The following is an 18,943-nucleotide window of genomic DNA, read 5'->3' as shown; positions in this document are numbered from 1 at the left end:
AACCAACCAACTGATCAATCAATGAACCAGGCAACCAATGGATCAATCAATGAAGCAATCAACAAACCAATGGATCAATCAATGAACCAAGCAAGCAAGCAACTGATCAACCAATGAAGCAAGCAACCAACCGATGGATCAATCAATGAAGCAACCAAGCAACTGATCAATCAATGAACCGACCAACCAATGGATCAATCAATGAAGCAAGCAAGCAACCAATGGATCAATCAATGAAGCAAGCAACCAACGGACAGATCAATCAATGAAGCAACCAAGCAACTGATCAATCAATGAACCAACCAACCAATGGATCAATCAATGAAGCAAGCAAGCAACCGATGGATCAATCAATGAAGCAACCAACCAATGGATCAATCAATGAAGCAAGCAACCAGTGGATCAATCAATGAACCAAGCAAGCAACCAATGGATCAATCAATGAAGCAACCAACCAACTGATCAATCAATGAACCAAGCAACCAATGGATCAATCAATGAAGCAACCAACCAACTGATCAATCAATGAACCAAGCAAGCAAGCAACTGATCAATCAATCAATGAAGCAACCAACTGATGGATCAACAAACCAATCAACCAGTAAACCAATCAACCAGTAAACCAATCAACCAAGCAACCAAGCAACGAATCAACGATCAATTGATTGATCGATCAATCAATCAATTAATCAATCAATGAAGCAAGCAATCAACAGATCAAAAAACTAACCAACCAATAAACCAATGAACCAACCAACAAACTGATCAATCAACAAACTGATCAATGAAACAACCAGCCAGTAAACCAATCAACCAACCATCCAACAAATGGATCAATCAACCAAGCAATCAACCAATGAATGAATTAATGAATCAATCAATCAATTAATCAATCAACCAATGAACCAATCAAGACATCAACAGACCAACAAACCAAACCAGTGAAAAAAAACCAATGAACCAATAAAACAATCAATCAACCAAGCAATCATCCAACCAATAAATCAAACAACAAACTGATCAATCAACCAAGCAAGAAATCAACCAGCCAAACAACCAACCAGTCAATCAATCAATCAATCAATCAACCAATGAATCAACCAATCATCCAACCAATAAATTAGCCAGAAGCCAAATCAATCAACCAACTCACCAGTGAAGAAACCAACAGACCAACCAAGCAATGAATGAATGGTTGAACCAACCAACCAATGAATTGATCCACCAAATCAATCAATCAATCAATCAATCAATCAATCAACTGACCAGCCAACAAACAAATGATCCAGTAAATCAACCAATCAATGAACAAACCAACCAACCAAAAAAATGACCAATCAATTAAACAAGCAATCATTCAACCAATAAATCAGCCAGCAAGCCGATCAATCAAACAACTGATCGGTGGAGAAACCAATGGACACGTCAACCAACCAACCAACCAATGAATTGATCCAACAAATTAATCAATTAACCAATCAACCAAGCAATGAACCCACTGACCAGCCAACAAACCAATGAATGAATGAATGAATGAGTCAACCAACCAACCAACCAATTGTTGCAGCATTCAGAGGTTTTCCCATAAACCTCATCCTCTCCAAGGAGCTTCTCCTCAATCCCATCCTGGCCAAGTGGAGCTGACCCAGTGCCAGCAGCCACGGTGGGCTGTGGCACCGATTGGCATCAGGAGGGAGGGGACTGGTGGGGACAAGTGACAGGATGGACTCTCTTCTCTCTTGGTCAGTGGAGTCAAGGGCAGAAGTTGGTGGCAATGTAGGGGAAAACAAAGCGCGAGTGGCTTTGGGTTCCACCTGTCCTTTGGGGACGCTGGGGACACACCCACCTTTAACAGCCCCCAGGAGACGCCCTCTACTCAAAATCATCTTCCAGGGTGGTTCTCCAGTGGCCACAGGAGGACGCTGGTGGCTCCTGCAAGCCATGAGCAATGTGGATGGTCCTGAACATCCTGAGGGACAGGAGATGCTCAGGATTTTACCTTGACCTCTGCAGAGCATCCAGCTGGGAAGGACCCAGAGGCTCCCTCTGGACCAGTGTCCTCCTCCTACTGGAACGAGCACAGCTTGTGGATGTCACCCCACGAGGTGGAGGGACACCCCAACAGCTGGTGACCAGCATGGAGGAGGCCAACAAGGGACAATGGAGATGGACAATTCCATTGTCCTGCAGCCAGCCAAGGTGGCTTCATCATTTCTTCTGTGACATCCAGGCCAGCACCACCTGGGTTTGGGGGGCTCTGAGGATGTGACCCATGGCAGGAGAGGACATGTCACATGATCCAGAGGTGACACTGCTGTCCCCACCTCAGAGGAGCCACATTGGTGGCCCTGAGCAGAGTCCGTGACTAAGGTGACTCCAGTGCTGCCACAGACTTGGGGTTGGGCTTTAGATGAGGAACAGAAGAAAAGCAGAAGGTGCAAGGACCCAGGAGGGGACAAGGAAGCCACCCAAAGAGCCACCACAGCTGCTGGCAGGAGCTTCTACTTCTTCAAACAAGTCAAGTTTCTTGTCTCTTCAACAACTCATCCTGTTCCAATGTCAAGATCTTCCCATTGACATGGCTCCACTCCCATCTTGACCGCGGTGACGATGGCAGGGACATGGGATGGGGACATGGGAGCTTCACCACTCAAAGGACCCAGCCCTGCTGTCACTGTGGCCCCAGAGGTCCTCCTGTGTCCTCCAACCTGGTAAGCTGAAGGCCCATGGGGTTTCCTGGGTGGAAAGACGCAGGAGATGCTCGAAGGTCTCTCAGTTGGCAGCTGTTGGGGAAGTGGCTCTTCCAAAAATTGGTCCATGACCAGAGCCACCAACAACACTCAGGGAGAAGGGAGGAGCCACATTGGTTGGGGTCATCAACCTTCTCCAGCCAAGGAGAGCATGGTCAGGTCAGGGAGTGACACCAGAAGTGAAATGTGATGGATCCTCTGCTGCCAGAGCCAATAGGAAATTAACTTCAGCCCTAATTAGCTTTAATTAGAACCTAAATGAACTTGGGGGATGCCCTGGCCTACAAGAAGGGGAATAAACCATCAGGCGTCAACTGCAAATGGCCATGACCTCCTGCCTGTCCCATGAGGTGACCATGGTGTCACCTCAGAAATTGGGGATTCATCAAGGGAGAAGGTCCTGGAGCCATGTGGACGGGGCTTGGATGCACCCAAGTGTGGGGACACTCCACTGGTGACAATCACAGCCATGACCATGGAAGGGTTTGGAAAGAACCTTCAAGATCATCCCAATCCAATGGCCAGCGACACCTTCCATGATCCCAGGTTGCTCCAAACACCGTCCAACCTGGCCTTGGACACTCCCAGGGATGGGGCAGCCACAGCTTCTCTGGGAAATTGGTGCTGGTGTCCCACCACCTTGGTGTCCCTGAGGTCGAGGAAAACAGATGGGGCCACCAGGACAGAAACCTGGTGGGAAGGAGAAGGAGAAAGACAGAAACGTGGTGGGAGAACATTCCCACCATGTCCCAGGCTGTGTGAAGAAGGCATAGGATCACTAATGGCAGCAGCTTTTTCTCCTGGCGTGAAGGTCCAAAGTGGATCTGGAGCTCTCCAGTTTTGGTTCTGGACCTCCTCGTGCAGCACTGAATCCTTGGGGACAATCGTGCTTCAGGAATCTTCTGCTGCCTTTGGATGCAATGCTCCAACAATTTCATTACACATTTCCATGGACAAAAACGGAATTTTCCAGATGATTTGCTGTTTCCCAGGTCCATGTCCAGGGTCTCCTTCCTGCTGACTCCAAATTCCATCTTCCAGGCAGTTTTCCAGGTGGGATTCATCCCCGCATGTGGCATCATCACCCATTTTTTGGAAGCCCTGACAGCTTTTCCCTGCCTTTCCCAGCCTTTCCCTGGAGGGGACAGATGGAGGACATCCAGAAGCTGATGGAGGATATCCAAAACCCAGGAGAACACCTGATGGGCTGGAATCTGGGCACATGGGATGCACCAGCTCCAACAATTCCAGATCTCACTTCAGGGTCTCCTCCAGAATGGGAGTTTGGGGCTGGAGGGATCTCCAGGGAGGGACCAGGTGGTCCACAACTCTGGGAAACAAATCTTGGAAAACTGGTGGCTCTTTCATCCGAAGGTTTTGAGGGACCACCTTGCTAAGGACCGACTTTGAAAGACCACCTTGGCAAGGACCAACTTCTTTGAAGGACCACCTTGCTAAGACCAACTTCTTTGAGAGACCACCTGCTAAGAACCAACTTTGAAGGACCACCTTGCTAAGACCAACTTCTTTGAGAGACCACCTGCTAAGAACCAACTTTGAAGGACCACTTTGCTAAGACCAACTTTTTTGAGGGACCACCTTGCTAAGAACCAACTTTTGAAGGACCACCTTGCTAAGACCAGCTTCTTTGAGAGACCACCTGCTAAGAACCAACTTTGAAGGACCACCTTGGCAAGGACCAACTTCCCTGAGGGATGAGCCAGGAATGGGCACTCAGGAATCTCCTGGGAGCTGGATCCAGGATCTGCCCCTCCCACTGAGAAGCCGCAGCACAAAGCCGAGGCTATCATGGCACAGAGGTGTCTGTGCCAAATCCTGCTGTGGGATCACCCCAGGGACCATCCCACTGGAGGAGAAGGAGCTCCAACCAGGATTGCCCATGCGGTGAAGACCCCCAAAAACCATTCCCGCGGGCGTTACCTGAGATGGATGTAGGTAGGGCTCAGGGGAGGCCAGGTTGGTCTGGACGGAGACGCTTTTCTCCAGCAGGATCTGGGGGAAGCCCAGCTTCTCAAAGGTGTTCCTCTTCCAGTGCTTGTTCTCCTGCTGCGCCAACGCCTCGTCCTCGCTGAAGGCTCGCACCACCGGGCCCGGCATGGGCAGCGGGAGCGCTCCGTCACTCTCGTAGCCCGAACCGTCCTTTTGGGAATCCCAGCTGCTCCGTTGCTTCATGTGGTAGTGGGCCTGCTGCGCTTCCCACGCCAGGCGCGCCTGCGCCAGGAACGGCTCCGGGAAGCCCCGCGCCGCCTCCGCCTCGGCCGCCTTGCTCTCCGTCCGGTTCATCGGTGACCTGTTGGGTCCCGGCGCGGCTCGTTCCTCACCCAGCTCGCCCAACGCCTCCCGCTCCCCCGAGCCGTCCGTGGAGGAGGCATTGGCGTCGTGGTTCACCGAAGGCTTCCGGCTTTTCCTCTTCCTGGTGGAGGGCGAGTAACCGGTGGAGGACAAGGTGTCCTGCTGGCTGGACCACGACATGGAGTCCTCGCCCTGGGCCACCTGGGTGCCCGTGGGGCCGGGGCAGAAGTCGGGTCCCTCCATGCTGCTGTAGTCGCCCGATTTGATCTCCAGGCGTTGGTCCCGCACCAGGCAGGGGCTGTGCTGCAGCGAGTAGGAGCCACCGATGGGGTTGGGGGAGTATTTGTGCCTCAAGCCCGTCTTCATCTTGGGGCTGGAGCCCGACTGCTCCACGTAGACCAACTGCCGGACGTATTCCTTGCCGGCCGGGCTGTATTCCAGGCTCATGAAGCGGTCGGGACACTTCTGCTTGGTGAGCACCAACTGCTGGTAGGGCGAGTTGGAGCCTTGCTTGGGCGACTGAAGGAAAGGGTGAGGCTTCCGGATGGGCGATTTCTGCGGCGAGCCGGCCTTGTAGCTCCCGCTGGCTTCGTACTGCATGTCCACAGGAGGCTCGTCGTAGATGGGAGCCTGGTATTCCATGGGGGGCTCCTCGTAGAGCGGGGGCTCGTAGGCGTAGCGGGGCGACGAGGGCTGGGATTCGCTGGAATGTTTGCGGTGCTGGGCTTGGAGCGGCGAGCAGAAGGAATCGCCCCGGCCCAGCAGCGGCGAGCAGCTGCCCACGTGCTCGGCCCTCTTCAGGAAGGGCGACTGCTTCCTCTCCGGGAAGAAGACGGAGTTGTCGGCATCCGAGGAGAAGGTTTGGAGGTTGGGCGACTGTTGGCCGCCCGAGGGCCGGCGGGAGCGAGAGCCCGGTTGGTTTTCCGGGGCGTAGCCGTTGCCTTGGTGGAGGAGGAAGCTGGGCTCCCGATCCGTCACCTTGATCAGCATCCGCTCCTTGGTGCCGGCGTTCCATCGGAGGGATGAGGTCCTGCAGGGAAAAACATCATGGGGGGAGGAGGTCAGAATTCCACCAGAATTTGGGATGGTTGGTCCCAAACCTCCCAAACTACGGCAGAGACTGAAAGATGGATATTCCCGAGCACCTGAGAGATGGAGATGTGAGGGATTGGGTGAGATTGGATGGGACTGGATATTGGACAAGGCATGGAGGGATGGGACACAGGGAATGGCTTCCCACTTCCAGAGGGCAGGGTTGGATGGGATAACAGGAAGGAATTTTTAGATGTGGAGTGGAATTCCCAGAGAAGCTGTGGCTGCCCCATTCCTGGAAGTGTCCAAGGCCAGGTTGGATGGGACTTGGAGCAACCCGGGATAGTGGAAGGTGTCCCTGCCTGTGGAATTGGATATTAGGAAGAGATTTTCCCATGAGGGATTCTTCCCTGGCACAGGAGATTTTCATCTCCTCTATCCCTGCTCCAAGTCCTTGGGACACTCAGGAAGAAGAGGAAAGATGGATTTGATGTCTCACAGGAGGGATCCGAGCTGGAATTTACTGTTCCCAAGACACAGGGAAGCACATCCTGTCACCAATCCCACGCTGGAACAGAAGATGCCGGAGGCACCGTCTGCTCTCCCAGATTATCCCTCTCCAATTCTCGTTTATTCCCAGCCATTTGTCCCTTCCACCCCCCAGGAAAAGGTGGACTGAGCTCAATCGCTGAGTTTTGAGGGAAAAATTCCCACAAAAACCCACAAACAATTCCCTGCAGGAGGCTCCACAGCCTCTCCTTGTTTGTCCATGACTTTGTCCTTGCTCCAAGGGATTTGGGAATGATTTATGCCTTCCTTTTCCACCTTAGGAAGAGCCTTTGGAGCTCCTGGGGACTTGAGCCTCCCACCACCTTCTTGCTGTCAAAAACCTGGATGAGTTTGGGTTCCTCCACCTTGGTTTGATGGATCTCAACCCCTTATGGATCCCTTCCAGACCCTTAAAATTTCCATCCACAACCACAAAATCATGGATTTGTGGAATGGTTTGAGTTGGAAAGGGTCTTAAAACTCATCCAGTTCCCTCCCCTGCCATGAGCTGGGACACTTTCCACTATCCTGGGTTGTTCGAAGCTCCTTCCAACCTTGTTTTACTCCTCAAAAATCTGCTTTTCCTGCTTAAACCATGGACTAAAACCTTGGATGGCTCCATGTTTCTTCTGGAAGAGCTGGAGGTCTTTAATCCTCATGAATAACCTGATTTTTAGACACAGATCCCAAGAATTGTGAGGAAAGGAAATAGAAGAGCCACTGAGGATTCCCAGTGGAACTAGACTGGAATTCCCAGGGAATCTGTGGCTGCCACATCCCTGGAAGTGTCCAAGCCCAGGCTGGACAGGGCTTGGAGAAACCTGAGATAGTGGAAGGTGTCCCTGCCCATGGAAAGGAGTTGGAATGAGATGATCCAGAAGTTCCCTGCAGAAATCCACGTTTCCACGTTTTCCCCACCCCCACCCAACCCCAAATCCCTCCTAAATCCAGGTGTTTTCACTCAAACCAGGTGAAACAACCGCTTAATTCCCAGCTTTGCAGCTGGCATTAATATTCCAGCCCGCGGCATCTGGCAGCGGCGCAGCCGAATAAAAATCCCCAACGGAGCAGCGGCGCTTCCGTCAAATCGCCTCGTCCCGGCCCAGCTTTCAATCCCAAATATTAAATAACGGGAAGCAATATTCCTGAAAGCTCCGTGGATTATGGCTAAACCACCCCCCCCACCCACCAAAGAAACCCCATGGAATAAATGGGATTTTCTGCCAGCAAAAGGAATCCCAAAAAGGCAATTTTTGTGCTTAAATCGCTGCCCACGTGTGGCGCGGCCGCTCCGAGAAATTCAAGGGATGCTGGCATGGGGCATCCAGCAGAAATTCCAAGTATTCCTGTTATTTCTGGCTTGGCACCGGGTTCTCCCTGCTGTTTTCTCCGTGTGGGGAAGATTTTTCCTGCTCTGTACATTTCCATGACAAAACCTCTTCCCAAATCCCTCCGTATCTCCTATCCAAGAAACCGATTTCTTCAGAAATTTGCATGATTCCCACATAATTTCCATCTGGTTTAGGGCAGGATTTTTCCATGTTCTCCTAAATCTCCTTCCCTGCTCCAATGCCTCCTCCTTGATCTTCTTCCAACCTTTGGGAAATCAACGATGGAGGGGAGAGGAGAAACCTGGAGCACTCATCCAGGAATTCCTCTGCTTCCCGATGTTTTTTTGGAAGGGATGCCCCCCCACTCCATTTACATATCGTTATTCCTGCCATGAGAATTCCGACCATCCACAGCTCAAAATTCCTTAAAATCCCACCAAAACAACCAAAAGAATTCCTGACGCCTTTAGTGGAGCTGAGGGGCAGCTCCATTCCATCGAGGTGAGGGAATAAATCACAGCTGGGTTTAAGCGGAATTATTTTAAAATAATATTTTATTATTTTAAACTAAAATTATTTTGTATTTTGATGGAAGGAGGCGGCCACGTGAGGTTTAAAAACAAGAATATTTCCAAAACCGACACATTTTTCCAGGATTTTTCTCCCTGCCCCGGCGTTATTTAGACTTTGCAGGTGAAGATTAAAATTTAGAGCTGGGATTAAATGGATTTTCCCCTCCCTGGGAAAGGGAGAAAAAACCCCCTGATTTGAATAATCCAAATATTGGTTTCCGACAGAACTCATCGAGATTCTCCGGGAAAAGCAAAAGATCCCTGGGCACCCCCCACCATCCCGGCTCATCCCAAATTCCCAAATTCCCACCGCTCTTCCTTACCTTCCTCCCCCAGCCGCGGGATTTGGGAGCATCTTCTCCCTCTGCATTCCACCTGAGCTTAAAATTCTGTTTTCCAGGGCTAAACTGGGATGGGAATGAGGGAAGCAGCCCGGCCCCTCTTCCCTCCCAGCTGGGCACCGCCTGCTCTGAGTGCATCCCGCTGGGAAATCCTGGGTCAGGGATGAGCCGGCGGCGGAAAAAACCTCCCTGTGCCTGGCGCGGTGCCCGGCGCCGCTCCGGCAGCACGGAAATCTCCGTGAAAAAAGCGGGGAAAGGTGAGCAGCAGAGCCTGAAGACGTCCAGGCTTCCACCTGAAGCCTCCTGTGATCCATCTGCATTTTTCCAGCTGGGAAAAACATCCTCAGGACAGGAATCCAGCCTCTATAATCATGCAAAAACCTCGTGTTTTATGCTGATTTGGAATTAAATTAAACTGTCGGAGAAAATCCTAAAATCCTCCATCCTTAAGGTTTTGCTGCTCCTCACCTGCAAGTAGTGCTGTTCCCAAAAATTTACATGGAATTCTATGGAATTCAATGCATAGAGATATCCCAGGGCTTGGACTGGAATTTTAAATTCTGAATTTTAAAATTTAAAATCTTAAATTCCTGCTCAAGCCCTCGTTTCTCAGTTTTTGTGGGATTTGGGGTTCTCACAACCCCACCGTGGCCTCTCCAACCTTTCTTCCACACTTCCAATCCCTCTTCCCATCTTTGGGAGCCCGGAAGCGTCACTTCCTCCTTGGAATTCGATTTTTTACCAAGCCTTTTGATTGGCTGGAGCGAATTCTTAGAAAAACTGGAAGGAGTGAGGTGAAATCTGTGTAATTTGGGAAATAAAATGGATATTTGGGAAGAAGGTGAGTGCCAGGATCGAGTTTTCCCAGGGTGATTTGATGGATACAACCCAATCCATGGGATATCCGGGAAGGGGAAAATCCAGTTTGGTCTTTCTGGGGGAATTTCGGAGCGACGGGAATGTCGAAGCCCAAAGTCTGTTGACATCAAATCTTGGTTTGGTGGATGTCCACGACCCCCTGAAGCTCCTCCGCACACAATTCCCTTCTCCAACTAAAATATTCCCAAAGGATTATACCCATCAAAATACCATAAAAAAAAAAATAAATAAAAATTCCTATTATTTTCCCAAAACTCTCAGGGATTGTCCAATCCCTGTCTCCGGATGGCGCTATGGGATCACTTTTAGTTCCAAGTCCTCAACACCAAATCTCTCTGTGAAACATCTCCGGTGTTCTGCTGTGCTCCGGTGGCATCGGCACTAATTAACAACCATGGAAGCTGATCAAGACCAGAGGGAGATAACGAGCCATCCCATCCCTCGCCATCTCATTCCCACTTTTTTTCAGGAGCAGCGGGGCCGGGAGAATGGATTTGTTGCCATTTTCCGGCAGCTGTTTGAACATCGCCTGGTGGGATGGTCAGGTCAGGACGTTGGAGGTCACAAATCCATAACCGAAGGATTTTATGGGATGTAGATGATGAGGAAACACCAAAATGAACTCGGATGAGCTCCTTTGGGATCAATCCCATCGGGAACCCACCAGGAGGAAGCACAAGACCAACACAAGCGAGCCAGGCACGGACGACACGGGCGCCAAATTCCCAGGAGCCACTGGGAGCTGCTCATCCCAATTAAAGCAATCCCCCAAAAATAGCCTCTTTCCCGAAATCCAAATGTCACCGAAAACAAGAGGAGATCTTTCCAGATTGGAGAGGGAGGAGGGAACGCTGGGAAAGGAGCACAGAAGAGCCTTTATTGTTATGAGGAATCAGCTGGGAAGTACAAAGAGACCAGAAGTGACATTTCCCGAAATAGCCGATCAATAGGGAATCTGCTCCCGCTGGCTCCGGGAGCGCGACAAAGAGTTCCAAAAATGGAGATTTTTTTTAGCTCTCGCCTATTCCGAGTGGATTTCGCATTCCCTGGAGCCCATTCCCTCTGCCAAAGCCTTTTCTTCTCTTGGTCCTCTTTTCTCCTCCAGCCTGAATCGTTCATCAGTGATGGGACACAGGGAATGGCTTCCCACTTCCAGAGGGCAGTGTTAGGTGGGATTTGGGGAAGGAATTCTTCCCTGCGAGGCGCTGGGTTGGAATTCCCAGAAAAACTGTGGCTGCTCCATCCTGGAAGTGTCTGAGGTCAGGTTGGAAGGGGCTTGGGCAGAAGGCCCAGCTCAGCAGGTCCCACCACCGTGACACTCCCAAGAGCAACCATCAAGCCTCATCCCTTTTTTCCCAAAAGATGGGATTTTCATCTCGTGGTTCCCCAGGGAATCACCGGTGTCAGTTCTGCTCCTCTTCCTCACTTCCAAGGGAACCAGACAATGGATTGACCTCAAAAAAATCAGAAATGGTCACATTTATGAACCTGGTAGTTGGAACCAAGATTAAAATCCGGCGTGGTGGTTCCTCACCCCCTTCCTGGGTTTCTCCAAAGCTCCTGCAAGTCTCTTCCTGAATTTTGGGCCTGGATTTACACAACTCTGCCAAATTGCAGCCATTCCCTGAATCCATGTGGCACTAGGACAAGAAATCCGGATGGAAAAGGGCTGAAGGTGGCCAGGGCAGGATTTGGACACTGAAGATTCCCATGGCTGGAGCTGAATCCAGCAATTCCCATGAGAGCCAAGAAGTGAAAACAGCTGAAAAATCAAAAATTTTTGGCAAATTACGGCTGTCTCCCAAAACAGATGTGGCTCAACCACCACAACCACTTCCTAAACCTCGGCAGACTTCAATCCACCTCCAAAACCACCTCAGGTGCCTCCACGCGAGGTTCCGTCGAGCTCCCAATGGTGGTGCCGGGATTTTTGGCAGCCGGCCCAAATTCTCTCCCCGTTTCCCCAATTTCTTTGCTATGAAGTGATTCCCGTTGAGCACAAGAAGATTGAAGACCTCTTCCAACATTCCTGGATGTGGAGGTCCGGAAGAAACTGAGGAAGACCAAGCCAAGGATCCCACGCAGGTGAAGCAGCCGCTGTCCTGCTCTCCTAAAACAACCACGGGAGAAGCGGGATTCTCCCTGTTCATGGATTGGACATCCCAACTCTTTACAAAGAGCTGGAACACAACGGGGAACCTTCTCCAGCTCCAAAACCTGGAATGAGGGATTTGCCACAGCTTTGGAGAACTTTGGTGCCATCCTGGCTGTCAGGAGGAGAAATGGAGAAGAAAGTCCTTAATGTTGAAGATTTTTGGTCTAAAAACCAGCTTGAACAGCCTTGGACCTTGGAGCCTTGGACGCAACCATGGGATGAAGACAGAAATCTGGGATTTCTCCCACAGACAAGCCGATTTCCCGATGGGAAGATTGATTTTGGATTAGCAGAGGGTTCAACTCCCTCAATGGAATGAGGACAGGAACAGCTCCAGGGATCACAAATCCAGAGGGAATGAAGAGGGAAAGGGTTAAAGGCAGGGATGGTGAATGATGGGATTTGGGATTCCAGGGCTTCCCGACAAAAGCCTTCCAGGCAGACGGAGCACGACATCATCCTCTTAATGACACCCACTAATCTTCATTATATTGGAAAAAATTCCCCTGAGGAATTGTTGGCTGGCAGCTCCAAGGAAGTGGAAAAATCCTTCCCTGCTCCCGAGGATGTTGATGCAGCTCCTGGGGTGATCCAGGGAGCTGAACCCCAGAGCTGCACCTGGAGGTGGTGACGATTCCATGGGTGAGGATCCCCAGCTGAATCCCACGGGATTTCTCAGTCAAGATCCGGCTTCTCTCCACAAGCCACCTTGATCCCACACTTTGTCCCAACATCTGGGACTTCTCCAGCTTCTCCATTCCCGGCCAGAGGGGATGGAGGAAGGCAGGAACCATGACCTGGGTCTCACCACACTTTCCCGTCCACCAGAGAACCATGGATGAGCTGTGGGACTCAATCCTGTCTCCCCCTGCCATTTTCCAGAGGAAAACCTCTGGAATTGATGCCAGACTAGAGGAGAAGAAGGTTGGAAAGACCTGCCAAGGCTGTTTGCTTTCAGAACTGATTTTCCAGCTGATCCTGGAACCTCCAGGTTCGTTTCACGAATGGGGTTTGGAAGCAGATGGATCTGAGGGAGCTGTGGCTGCTTCAGTTGGGAGCATTTGAGGGCTCATGCCACTCCATGATGGAACTTTGAAGCTCTGGTTGGGTTCCATCCTGCTCCGAATCCGTCATCTCCGTGGCACCATGAACCCATGGGAGAACCAGAGATCCCTCAATCCCTTGGCAACCTTTCCCAGGGTCCTGGAGCATCATCCTTCCCATCCTTGGAATTGTCCCAGTCCAGCTTGGACAGGGCTTGGAGCAACCTGGGATACTGGAAGGTGTCCCTGCCCTTGGAATGGTTTGGGTGGGATTGGATCATCTTTGAGGTCCCACCCAACCCATCCCATGACTCCGTGATTAATTTTTCCCCTCATAATTAATCCCATTAACAGGAATTCATCACAAACTCCGATTGCATCTCGTGGCACTCACAGGGTTAAATCCCACCCCACAGAGACTCGTTCTTCCAGAAGGATTCTGGATGTCCACTCACAGCTAATTAAGCAAAGCTGCTAATTAGCTCCTTGGCTGGCGGCGGGCTGGGGGAAGGGTGGCCAGGGCTGCTCCGTGGGTTTTTATGGGATTGGGAAGACGGAGGCGTCTCCTGCGGCGGAGCTGATGCCACCAGCTCACGAGTGCAGTGACACCAAAGCTTTTAATTGCCACCAGCCCAAATCCGCATTGTCCCTGTCACTGCTCCACGTCCCCCTCACCAACAAATCCCACCGGATTCCCGCCGCCAATCCCTGTTTCCCAACCAAACAGCTCCAAGCTTCCCAAATCTCGCTCCTTCCCACTCTTCCTGGGAATTGCATCCACCCAGCTCGCGGATGGGACCAGGTTGTCCATGGATTCGCGGAGAGCGTTCGGCTGGCGAGGATAAAAATCCGATTCCATCGCCCTGCTGGTTTTCCCTCCTGGAAAGCTCGGAATTTTTTCCCCTTTCTTCCTTAAGTGGTAATTAATTCAGACGCTTCCCAGGAGGTCACTTGGAGGCAGTGAATTCCGGGGAAAGGTGGGATGGAAAGTGGCCAGAGCCTCCAGGAGGGATTTTCCGTGTCTTGGATTGGGATGCAGAAAGCGGCACACTGGGCTCGCCAGCTTGGAACAGCAGGAAAATGTGCTGGGAAAAAGGATGAGGAACATCCCGCTCTTCCCGGTCTCCGTTTCCAACACGGAAAACAAAGGAAGAGCTGGAGGTGCCTCCACTTATCGCCAATTCCAGAAAATCCAGGAATGCGTGGAAAAAAATGTGCTGGGAGAAGGGATGAGGAGCATCCCGCTCTTTGTGGCCTCCATTCCCAACGTGGAAAACAAAGGAAGAGCTGGAGGTGCCTCCACTCATCCCAAACTCCAGAAAAAATCCAGGAATTTGGGGTTTATCAAAACCCGGAGCAACCAGGCAGGGAGTGACTCTGTAAATCCCCAAAATCCAGTCTTAACCTCGTCTTGGATTTTTGGGGGTTCGAAAAGGGCCTGGTGGGGTCCAACGGGGACTTCTGGGGTTCAATGAGGACTTGGGGGATTCAAGAAGAACTTTTGGGGTTCAATGAGGACGTTTGGGGTTGAGTGAGGATTTGGGGTTCAAGAAAGACTTTTGGGGTTCAATGGGGATTTTTGGAGCTGAAGAAGGAATTTTGGGGTTGAGTGAGGATTTGGGGTTCAAGAAGGACTTTTGGAGGTTCAATGGGAATTTTTGGAGCTGAAGAAGGAATTTTGGGGTTCAGTGAGGATTTGGGGTTCAAGAAGGAATTTTGGAGTTCAATGAGGATTTTTGGGGCTCAGCAAGGACATGGTGGGGTTCAGTGAGAATTTTGGGTTTTCAATGAAGATCTGGGTTCCAAGATGGATTTGGTAGGGTTCAAGAAGGACTTTTGGGGGTTCAATGGGAATTTCTGGAGTTGAAGAAGGAATTTTGGGGTTGAGTGAGGATTTGGGGTTCAAGAAAGACTTTTGGGGGTTCAATGGGGATTTTTGGAGCTGAAGAAGGAATTTTGGGGTTCAGTGAGGATTTGGGGTTCAAGAAGGAATTTTGGAGTTCAATGAGGATTTTTGGGGCTCAGCAAGGACATGGTGGGGTTCAGTGAGAATTTTGGGTTTTCAATGAAGATCTGGGTTCCAAGATGGATTTGGTAGGGTTCAAGAAGGACTTTTGGGATTCAGTGAGGACTTTTTGGGCTTCCCTGAGGACTTTTGGAGTTCCACAAGGACCTGAAGGCAACACATGAAGGGAAGGGATGAGGACAAGGCTTGGAAAAGTGGGAATAAAACATCAGTGATGTTCACTGCTCCACCCATCCCAACCCCAATCCTGGAGGGAAATTCCAGCTACCTGTAGTGCAGGAGTTGTCCTTCCGCGCTGTAATCCCGATAAATGTCGTATTCCTTCTCGAACACTCCGGAAGGCGACGAACTGGAAAACAGGAATGAACGGGGAGTTACTATCAATGTCTCCTCTAGGATTAACGGAGATGAATCCCATCAGGATGGGATCCACATCTCCTGGATCTTCTCCCAGGACCTGCTTGAGCTTGGAGTCATTGATTTTTTATTTTGAGTCACACCCGTGGCTGTGATCTCCAGCTTCATGATCTCCAACCCTTCAAAGACCAAATTTTCCCTTAAAACATCTGAGCAGATCCCGAACATCTCCTGGTTTCATCCCACCCTTTCCGAGCGCCGCTCCCGATCTTCAACAACCTCGGATGATCAGAGCCAATACGGGAAGAGGAAAATCCCCCCCCAAAAACCTCTTTTTGCCTCATTTTCATTTAAATCTGAGCCTGCAGAGCTCTTGCTCCCAGAAGATGGAGAAAGTCACACCACCAACCCCCTCCAAGAGACACCACACTTGGAAAAACATGGGAAAAAACCCATCTGGAAGCATGGGATGGAATTTCCCAGCTGATTTTTGGACTTGGTGGTGTTCAGTGAAGACTTGGGAGTTCAAACTTGGGAGTCCAAGAAGAATTTTGTGGGATTCAAGAAGAACTTAAAGCCTCTCCTGTAGGATCAAACCCATTCTTGATCTGTGTTTTTGGCTCCACGCTTTTCCAATGGCCATGAATCCATGTCAAGACCCTCCAACACTTCCCAAAAACCAGGTATTGATCATCGTCTTTCCAATATTATCCATTTCCACTGCCAAGGAGCACAGAAAAAGATTTATTTCTGCCTTAACAGCCCTTCTCGGTGGGAATGTGCTCAGAGTTGGTCCCATTTGGAAAACAAAGGGCAAATAATCAGAAAACATCTGGAGAAATAACTTTATTCCAGAAAAAGACCCCTAAAAATCCCCCCATGTTTCCTCGTTAAGGCTCTCTCCTTAATAAAATTCGGATCAAACGTTGGTTTTGGGAGGAAAAAATGAGGGAAAAGAAACAAATCTTCCTAATAGGATAAAGCTCCAAAATTTTAGTGGAGCAAGGAGGCAATAAAATTAAGCTTCTGTCAAAGCTCATTTAAATGGGATTTAGCCCTGGAATTATGGCTGTGTGGAATTGCTTAATCCCTTTTTCCTCACCAGCGCGTGTGAATGGATTTCCTCCTCCTCCTCCAGGATTCCTGAGAGAAAGGCATCACCTCTGATCCCAGAGCTGCTGCCAGATCCGTGGAATTCAGATGGATCCCCAAATCCATGGTGAAATCCAGATGGATCCCAGATCCATCCCTGGGAGTGTCCCAGGCCAGTTTGGAGCAACCTGGGATAGTGGGAGGTGTCCGTGCCCAGGAACTGGATGGGCTTTAAGGTCCCTTCCAACTGTTCCGTGACTCCAGGATTCCAGGAGAGTTCTGGAGTTGTCCAAGGTCCTTCCCTACGGATCTGCTTCCCAGCACTCCACCCCCCATCCCATACAGCAGCATCCCTGGGGAAATTCCTGGTGGAAATGTTGGTTTTTCCGTCAAAAAACTCCACTGGAAGCCGGTCACGGACAAAACGGGATCATCAAACCCAACAGACACTGGAATTCCCTGGATGGGATGGACCAAGAGCTCCTCCCACTGCCATTAGCAAGGTCCACACCCTTCCAGGAGGGAATTCCCACTCCTCCAGATCCCAGGTTTCTGTTCCAGGTGCCAGCATCAAGCTCCACGTGCTCCTCCAGCCTTTATTTTGGCTGAGCCCGAGGAGGGGTGTTTTTTTTCTTGGAGTTTTCCGGAGTTTCCAAGATCTTCCAAATCCACCAGAGCCATGGCTTGGTTTCCATCCATCCAGCATTATTTATCCCCATCCAGACGAATTCCAGGCCACCTCTGATCCATCTCTGACGAGGTTTCTGAGCAGACAGAGTTGACGAACGAGCGAATCCATCCCAGAGATTCTGACTGGCGCGAGCCGGGCAGGGAATCTCCGCAGGATCCGCGGGAGGTCGGAGCAGTGGTTGCACATTCCTGGGAACGGCCGAGCCGGCCGCGCTCACTTTTCCAGGATGAGCCAAGTTTTTGGGAATCATTAAAAACCACCGGCTGAGGTTCCAGCGTTAATGAGCAGCCTCTGGAATTGGCTGGAGCCCGGGGCAGGATTCCCAGTTAATTCCTGGTTAATATTTAAAAAGCAGCACTGCTGGATTCCGGCTATCCCGGCTTCCCGCAGGCAGGGATGTGACGGAGCGTGGCCCCTACACTTGGCCAATTGTTTTGCCAAGGTTTTTAAGCCAAATCTTCGGGGATTTTGCTCAATTTACAGAATAATTGGATTAAAGGAAGAATTTTACAATGAGGGTGGTGAAACACAGGAGAATCTGTGGCTGCTCCATCCCTGGAATATTCCAGGCTGGGTTGGATGGGGCTTGGAGCAACCTGGGAGAGTGGAAGGTGGCTCTGCCCATGGAAGGGGGTGGAACTGGACGGTTTTGAGGTCCTTTCCAACCCAAACCATTCCAGGCTTAAGGTCTTCCCTGGAATCTCCACCTTGACCCAGTTTGTGTCCTCGAGCCAGACATTCCCACCCAACCTGGCCTTGGCCAACCTGGAACAACCGGGATAATCTGGAAAGCTCAACCCAAATGAATTCCCAAAGTGGGCGTCAAGGCCTTCCACAAGCACCGGGCTACAGGCACTGGATTGCATCCCAGAAATCCCGACGGATAAAATCGCACAGAGCTGATCACAGGAAGCAAAACCAGTTCTAACCAAAAACCTGACCTGTTTGGAAACCTGGTTTTGGTTTTGGAAAAGTCTCCCGAGATCTCCCCAAAATCCTTCTCCATGCAAAGCCAGCCTGGCTCCCTCATTTTCTCCTCACACATCCTGTGCTGCATCCTGGTGATTCCCCACTGGATTCTCCCAGGTTTTCCTGGGATAACCCAAAATGTCCTGAGGTTGCCCAGTTGTGGTCAAACAAGGATTAAATCTTCCCTGGACCTTCCGAGGTGTTCCAAACTTCCTCACCTGCCCTTAGGATAACACTTCCTAGCATTCCTGAATCCTGAATCCTGAATCTGGTTTGTCCATCCCGCGGCTACACCTGGCCTTGCTGAGCTTCAGGAAGTTCTTCCCAACCTATCCTTGATCCATAGGATCCCTCGGAGCTCCAGGAGCTTGTCTGGAGACAGGAGTGGCTCCACAGATTATTGATAAGGATATGGATCGGGAGAAGAGCTGGGATCAGCCTGGGAGGAGCCAAACATTGGGAATGAACCTTCAATCACCACTCTCCGAGCCGGACAATCCGGTTTTTATCCATCAAATCGTCTCCCTGTCTGGATAAGGGATACATCCAAAGCCATTCTGGGACACTTTGAAGTCAATTTTCCATGAATAAAGATGATTTTCCATGAATAATGATGATTTTCCATTAATAAGTGTGATTTTCCAATGAAAAAGATGATTTTCCACTAATAAAGGTAGTTTTCCTTTAATAAAGATGATTTTCCATGAATAAAAATGATTTTTCCAATAATTAAGGTGATTTTTCCAATAAAAAGGGCAATTTTCCAATGAAAAAGGTGTTTATCCACTATTAAAGGTGATTTTCCATGAATAAAAATGATTTTCCAATAATTAAGGTGGTTTT

The 18,943-nt window shown here is 50.2% G+C and overlaps 1 protein-coding gene across 1 annotated transcript in view; it reads right to left on the bottom strand.

Moving 5' to 3' along the window:
• Positions 1 to 18,943, bottom strand: part of ARHGAP39 (Rho GTPase activating protein 39) — a 40,743-nt gene that overhangs the window by 13,864 nt on the left and 7,936 nt on the right. The window contains exons 4-5 of the mRNA XM_033519488.1: positions 15,260 to 15,340; positions 4,692 to 6,093 (exon numbers count right to left, since the gene is read on the bottom strand). Of these exons, the coding sequence (XP_033375379.1) occupies positions 4,692 to 6,093; positions 15,260 to 15,340 (1,483 nt within the window). The remainder of the gene's footprint in view (positions 1 to 4,691; positions 6,094 to 15,259; positions 15,341 to 18,943) is intronic.

This window comes from Parus major, chromosome 2, assembly GCF_001522545.3.
Source record: "Parus major isolate Abel chromosome 2, Parus_major1.1, whole genome shotgun sequence".
Classification (NCBI taxonomy): Eukaryota; Metazoa; Chordata; class Aves; order Passeriformes; family Paridae; genus Parus; species Parus major.
The sequence above is the reverse complement of the archived record's forward strand: the minus strand, read 5'-3'. Positions and strand labels throughout refer to the sequence as shown.